This window comes from Salarias fasciatus, chromosome 5 (assembly GCF_902148845.1).
Source record: "Salarias fasciatus chromosome 5, fSalaFa1.1, whole genome shotgun sequence".
Classification (NCBI taxonomy): domain Eukaryota; kingdom Metazoa; phylum Chordata; class Actinopteri; order Blenniiformes; family Blenniidae; genus Salarias; species Salarias fasciatus.
In genome coordinates this window covers 34,387,827-34,394,908 of record NC_043749.1, presented here as the reverse complement: position 1 = coordinate 34,394,908, position 7,082 = coordinate 34,387,827, and the positions used below count along the sequence as shown (strand labels likewise).

The following is a 7,082-nucleotide window of genomic DNA, read 5'->3' as shown; positions in this document are numbered from 1 at the left end:
ATGAAGAAAGCATGAGAAAACGAGAGCATTCAGCATCTTTACACCCACAGAAAGAAAGAAAAACAGTCCTGGTCCTGTTCTGATCCTGCCTGGACTGCAGGACCAGGGTCAGGCTCCACGCCCCCACGGCCCGCTCTTCAGCTAGATTAGAGCATCCTGCTGTTTCCAGTAAAAACCAGCTGCAGCAGCATTAGTGAAAATATATTTAATAATTAAATGTAGCAAAGTTACAAAAACAGGAATGTAAAACAGACAAGTGAGAGTCGATGCTGTGAGGCTACAGAGAGTTCCACCTACTGCAGCCGTTCCAGTCCAGCTCCTCCACCAGGAGGAGGCCGGGGGGGTCAGAGGCCCGGAGGAGACCAGGAGGAGACCAGGAGGAGACCAGGAGACCAGGGGGGGTGGGGGCAGGAGGAGGCCAGGAGGGGGCCAGGGGGAGGCCAGGAGGAGGCCACAGGATGGGTTTGTCCAAGTGGAGTCCTGTCCAGGAGTCTTTGGAGGAGGTGCTGCTCGTCTCCTGCTGTCTCCGTCTGTCTCCTCTGTCCACTGATTGTCCATTAGCGTCCAGCCAGAGCAGGTGCAGGCGGAGGCGGAGCCTCCTCACTCCTCCTGGGTGCTCCCTGGGTGGGAGCTCGGGCCCTCCGAATGGGAGTCCAACCCGGGGTCCGAGCGGGGGTCCAACCGGGGTTCCGAGCGGGGGTCAGACCGGGGTTCCGACCCTGGGTCGGCGGCGGCGTCCCGCTCCTGCTCCGACAGCTGCTCACTGCTGGGGATGGAGTTCTTCTTGGGTCGGCCTTTGGGCTTAGTGGGCGACTCCAGACCTCCACCCTGCAGCACCTGCAGGCCACACACACACACACACACACACACACACACACACACACACTGGCTTCAGCGCAGGACTCCACTTTGCTCTCTGGCTGAGACGTGCTGCTCTTCCTCCTCGGCTGGTTCCATTCTAACTGCTGTCTCTTCACTGCTTCATTCTGTCTGGGCCTGCTTTGGTGCCCGGGCCTTATGTTTGACACCCACTCAGACTGTGTGTGTGTGTGTTTGTTCTTGAAAGACTTTCACTCCAGCAGGTTGGACGAACTGAACAGTGATCAACTGTTTTGTGGTTTTTGTTTGAGTTCACTTCATTTTAAAGAAGTAAATGTTTCACTCACGCGATTTGACACAGAACTGACCGATTCAGGACATTTAAAAACCTGACAGATCAGATCCAATCTTCATTTTGCTCATTTTCATAAAGTTCCACCAGTTATCATCATTAAAGTGTTGAACTTACTATTTTCTTCCACTTCATCCTCCGGTTCTGGTACCAGGTCTTCACCTGCAACTGACTGAGACCCAGAGACTCAGCCAGGTCGATTCTGTACACACACACACACACACACACACACACACACACACAGTGAAGGAAAATACAGAGTGTCTTCAAAACACTTCTGCTGGAATCAGATCCTATTCATAGAGAATAATTCATGGTACCAGGTTGTTTTTGAAAAAAAAAAAGTAATTTATGGATAGAATAAATTGGAAAGTATAGTGAAAAAGACAGAATTAAAAAGGTTTAATTGCTCTCTGCAGTTCATTATAATGTCTATCGCTGGCTGTAAACACTTCAACATTTTTCTGCTCTTATGATTGTAATGAATGCTATAAACTATAAATGTTAATGTAAATATATCTAATTTACGTCATTTTATTTCAGTGTTTGAATTATGGCTCTAACTCAGCCTGGATCTCCTGAAATCAGCAGAGAAAAGACAGACGCAGCAGCCACTGAAGCAGCGAGACGGAGCTCACGAAGTTTACTGGAGAACCGGAGGATCACGGAGGAAGAGGGGAGACAACCTGGCCGTGTGTGTGTGTGTGTGTGTGTGTGTGTGTGTGTGTGTGTGTGTGTGTGTGTGTGTGTGTGTGTGTGTGTGTGTGTGTGTGTGTGTGTGTGTCGCGCGCACGTACCTGTCCGGCGTGGACAGGTACTTCTGCTTCTCGAAGCGCTTCTCCAGGCCCATGAGCTGCAGCTCGGTGAACACGGTGCGGCTCCGCCGGCCCTTCTTGGCCTTCCCGCAGCCTCCGTCGGCCGCTCCGGGCTCCAGCTTCCCGCGGAGGTGCAGGTCCAGCGGCAGGTGGTGCGCCGCGGCGCCGACCTGCAGGCCCGGGGCGGCCGCCAGGAGGGGCGCGCCGAGCGGGGAGCCCAGCGAGCAGGACAGCGGGGAGCCGAGCGGGGACAGCGGGAACTTCAGGAGGCCGCTCTGCTCCGCTTTCAGCACTGCGGGGGGCCGGGGGGGGGACAGAGGGACAGGCGGGGACAGGGGGGACAGAGGGACAGGCGGGGACAGGGGGGACAGAGGGACAGGCGGGGACAGGGGGGGCAGAGGGACAGGCGGGGACAGGGGGCTCCGTTAACGCGTCAGTGCGTAAAAAGAGGTCAAGTCTCTCCTGTGTCCCTTTAATCAAACTCTACGGCTTCAACTCCACGTCTGAGTTTTCGGTTTGAGGCCGCAGTGCGCCCTCAGCCCCCGGGCACAGGTCTGGAGGGGGGCAGACCCCCACAGCCCAGAACACAGCACACCTCCAGAGTTAAAGTTATTAGAATGGAATCAGAGATTAAAACAACTGCACATTCGTATAATTAATTAATTAATTAATTAAATAATAATACTAATAATACTATTGTTATTGTTATTATTATTATTATTATTATTATTATTATTATTATTATTATTATCATCATCATCATCATCTTCATTATTATTATTATTCTTCTTATTATTATTATTATTATTGTTATTGTTATTATAACAAAACAGTGACAATAATATTAATGTCTATACTTGTAGCTATAGATTATAATTTATTTTATATATTTTAAAATGTGAAGACAGCATAAATGAACAAATCCTGTTAAACCTGACTCCGTTATATAAATTGTTATGGAGGGAATTTCTTTTTATCCACTTCATTTGTCAAGATCAATAATTTTTACATTTCATTTCCTCTTCGCAGCCTGTTTTTCTCCATGTTTTCATGCTCTGTTTGCTTGTTTTCTTCAGTTCTGTTGGTTTGGTTGGAATCAGAGTAAAGTCATGTTGCGCTGTTTGAGCTCCAGTAAAAACGTTTTTCCTTAAAACGTTTCAATTTCGGGAATTACTAAAATTCGGGCTACATGAAAACTTAATATATTTAATTTTTATGTTGTTGTACTCTTTTGAATTTTACGCAGGTAAATAAAGAATATGCGTGAGAAACGCAACCTTTGCGTCAAGTGGAGCACGCCGCTGCCTTGCTGGCGGACCCGCGGAGGTGTTCGGGGCTCCTCTTACCCAGCTGGTTGTGGAAGGGCCGCCCGGACAGCAGCGCCTGCACCCCGAACTTGAGCAGCTCCCCGGCCGGAGCGGCCGCCTTGTGCTCCGGGTGCTCCGTCAGGATCTCCTCGATCATGAAGCTCCGGTAGCGGTGGGTCCGGTGGTCCGGGTGGGCCTCCGGGGGGTAGAAATGCGCCCCCATGTCCAGGGGATGCTGCATCATCTGGGCCGAGCGGTCACCTCAACGTACGCCGACGGGGTGGGGGGGCGGGGGGGCTCCTTCAGGCCGGGCTCATGCCCGCTGCGCGGCTCCGCGGCTCGGCTGCAGGCCGCAGGTCATCGGGGCTCCGCGGCTCCTCCGCGCGCCTTTACGCGCCGGTTCCTGCGCTCGCGTCGGGGGGAGAAGGGAGGCTGGCCGTAGAGTCCTGGGGCGCGCGGGCCGTGCGCATGCCGCTGCTCTTCCTCTGCTGTGACTTGGTGCCGTTGAGCTTGGAGCTTTTAGAGTCGCTGTGGCTCCACCTCTTCTCCGGACCGGACTCCGCCGCCGCGCTCTAAAGCGACCCGACATGCAAAGCGGCGCTCATCCTGCCCGGATTCATGCAAAAGGGAAGAAAAGAAGGAGCGGAAAGGACGCGCGTCCCCGATGCTGTGATTCCCGGGACACCGGAGCGGGAACGGGTTCTGATGGGACTACAGACCGCATGAGGTGAGTCTGGGTGTTTCTCCCCGGTCAGGAGAGTCTCTGCTCTGCCTGCTTTAACGCACCTGAGGCTCCGGACAGACCAGGAGGGCAGAGGTCACATCTTGCGGAACTTCTGATTTTTATCTGAGTTCACCTGAATGAAAGAGAAAACTGCCGCAGCGGACTGTGAGCAGAACTCCTCCTAAAAGCCGAGTCAATCATATTGCCGTCGATCTTAAAAAAAAAAAAATAAAAAAATAAAAAAATAAAAAATAATAATAATATAAGTGAAAATTCGAACGAGATGCTGCAATCTGTCTGATTTGGATCCGTTTCTGACTCATCAGTGTGATTTACTCTTATTTAAAGTTCCGCTCCTTCAGCTGCATGTTGAGATTAAAACTTGAATTTTCCCATTTTTTACTGATTTATTACTTCATAATAAAACCTTAATAATAGTTTACTTCAAAAGAAACGCTGCTTCGGGACTGTGCACGTTGGAAAATTAACTTTAATCGCATTTTAACCATTAAAACCAAATTTAAAGAAAAAAGCAGCACTTTTTTATTTTCTTCTAAATGAATGTGAAACTTGAAAAAAGTCACCGATCTCAGGTCGGTCCCAGGTTTAAACTCCCTTCAGAACGTGTTTAAAGTCAGCTTTCCATTTGTACTCTGAGCTCTGTAAATCTCTTTTTAAATGTCTCCCAGCACGAGAGGATAGAACCAGATTTAACAAACAAATACAAACCGGTTCTAATGTTGGTTTCCCAGATCAGAGCGATCCGCGGGGTAATCTGATTTAACACGAGTTTATTCACTTTTCCCAGCCATTTTCATCATGTGGACTCAGTGAATTTGAAGTCAAATCGAATGTGTTGTTATGATTAATACATGATTTGAGATCTGAGAACACACACATCTGTAAATATTGACTCAGTAAATACGCAGAGGGGTTTAATGAAGAGGTCTGTAAACCTGCTCGGTTTTATAAATGGACACAGAGCTGGAAACGCGGACACAATCTGAAATGTTTACATGGAGGAAACACGCATTAATGTGTGAATCTGTCAGTGAGCAGAGGAACCTGCAGCAGCGCAGCTCTGGAAATGTGAACACATTTGTATAAATTTGTGCAGGGATTTGTAAAAGTGCTTTGTTTATACAAATGTTGCAGATGTGCAGAGAGACGCGCTGGATCTGGAACTGCTGATATCTCCAGTGCGTCCGTGCACGATCACCGCCGGATCCAAGCAAGCGTGCGTTCAGGACGTGAACGCAGAGCAATCCTCTTTTGATCGGCCAGAAAATATGATGATTTTAACTATTCAAAGTTCACTCCTGCATCAAAACAGAGGAAACCATCAGTCACAGTGTGAGCTGATTATTTTCATATAAACTCGTTTATGTTCAGTCTATAAATGCTCAAGCCTTTTGAATTTAATTAATTTATTTATAAATAAGTACTTGTAAAATTCTCTTTGCATGAAAAAAAAAAACTGTCCAGGCATGACATGTAATTCCTAAATCAAAACGCATGCAGATTTATTCAGAAAGAAAAGTCTCGATGTGAAGTGAAGTGGCCTTTATTTTGAAGCGCTTTGTCTTTTCCAGCTGCCCCGGTGAGATGCGGGCCTTTCTCCCGAGTCTGCAGCTCGTGAATTTAATCAGGCAGAAACAAAAGCTTGTAATGAGGTGAAAATCAGTCGTTGTGTTTTATAGAACTGATGTAAACAACACACTCATTCCAGCGTGTTAGAGTTTCTGCTGTTCTCTCACTGATTCAAGCCAGGCAGCGTTTTATTGATCACATCGTTCTTTTCTCAGCACAGCTGATTCTGAGGTGTTGATCTGTGTCAGTGTGAAGATCCCTCCATCTCCACGTGCTGCAGCTACAGAAAAACTCAGTGATTCTGTTTTTAAAGTGTGAGCAGCTAAATAAAAAGCCAGAGCTCCAGGACACGGAGTTAAAACTGTCTCTTCTAAATGTGTTTCTCATTCTCTGCTGCACTTTGTCACACAGAAACAATCTAATCTTAGAGGGTTTTTTTCTTTCTTTCTACTTTTAGAGTGAAACTCTGGAAATGTGGCCTCGGGAGAGATTTGAGGATCAGCTGGCTGGCTGTCTCCCTCTGGTGGTCACTTCTGGCACTACAAGGAGAAAACCCCTGCGTCCAGCCCGGGTCGGGCTCCACAGGTTTCCCCTCACAGAGGAAACCTGAGGCTGTGCTGCAGTCTGCTCCTCAGGCCAGGCGGTGGATTTCTGTTCCTCTGCTTGAAGATCTTCAACATCGACATCCATCTTTCCCCGACTGCAGCTGATGTGTTGAAATCACTTTGGATCAACTTGAAATGTGTGTGTGAGATACACTTTATCGACTTGAACACTTTTACTTTTTTTTTTTGGTAACAATCAATCAATCAATCAATCATTACTAACTTAAAGACAATTACCCTACAACCCCCCCCCCCCCCCTAAAATCTGAATGATTCAAAGTGACTTTGTGTGTGACTGTGTTGCAGATTTATTCAGAATATTTTGTGTTGTCTTCAGAATGACCTCGTATTTGGGATATGAGTTATATAATAATCTGTATGTGTCTCATCAAGTTTTTTCTTCTTCTGTTCATGCACTTTGTTAAAGCAATCATGACATGAAAATATAAGATTTTTCCTGCAATTTTAAGTGTAAATTGACAATCTGCACGATGGCATTAACACTGCACAATGCCACATGATGAATAACCCTTCAGGTTCATTTGGTTCGACTGGAGCTCCACTGTCCTGTAAAAACAATGAACTAACTAGAAATCTCCAGATGTCTGCTTATCTAATGATCCGAAGAAAGTTTGGACTGTGAAATGATGATTGAAATGATCCCCAAATACATTAATGTGTTCATAGATTTTCAATTTTTTTAGTTTAAATCTGTAGACCTGACTTTGTAAAGTAGCATTAATTAGTTTAAATTCGATACAGACCAATGATTTTTTTCTGATTTCACAATGTGAGGAAGCGTCTCTGATACAGCAGAACAGAGTAAAGTATACAAAGTATCTTATTTGTATCGTGTGACGTTCCATCCTT

At 46.8% G+C, this 7,082-nt stretch overlaps 1 protein-coding gene and 1 long non-coding RNA gene across 3 annotated transcripts; one reads left to right on the top strand and one right to left on the bottom strand.

Moving 5' to 3' along the window:
• Positions 1 to 224: 224 nt before the first annotated feature.
• On the bottom strand, positions 225 to 3,773 carry barx1 (BARX homeobox 1). The gene is made up of 4 exons (XM_030092192.1): positions 3,333 to 3,773; positions 1,969 to 2,278; positions 1,289 to 1,373; positions 225 to 837 (listed from the first exon to the last, which is right to left on the bottom strand). The coding sequence occupies exons 1-4, from the start codon at positions 3,535 to 3,537 to the stop codon at positions 601 to 603; spliced, it is 837 nt and encodes a 278-aa protein (XP_029948052.1). The 5' UTR covers positions 3,538 to 3,773; the 3' UTR covers positions 225 to 600.
• Positions 3,774 to 3,881: 108 nt separating this feature from the next.
• Positions 3,882 to 7,056, top strand: LOC115388953 (uncharacterized). 2 transcript variants are annotated; one of them, XR_003931535.1, is made up of 4 exons: positions 3,882 to 4,020; positions 5,173 to 5,370; positions 5,610 to 5,690; positions 6,065 to 7,056. It is a non-coding gene; the product is annotated as an uncharacterized LOC115388953 (long non-coding RNA). The 2 variants fall into 2 exon arrangements; XR_003931536.1 differs by lacking the exon at positions 5,610 to 5,690.
• The last annotated feature ends 26 nt before the right edge of the window (positions 7,057 to 7,082 follow it).

Bases quoted from the DNA above. Each gene is read 5' to 3' on its own strand.
- barx1 (XM_030092192.1), bottom strand. From the start codon at position 3,537: ATGATGCAGCATCCCCTGGACATGGGGGCGCATTTCTACCCCCCGGAG. The intron at 2,279-3,332 runs GTAAGAGGAGCC...GGCCCCCCGCAG, and splicing joins GCCCTTCCACAACCAGCTGG to TGCTGAAAGCGGAGCAGAGC. The intron at 838-1,288 runs GTAAGTTCAACA...TGTGGCCTGCAG, and splicing joins GGATGAAGTGGAAGAAAATA to GTGCTGCAGGGTGGAGGTCT.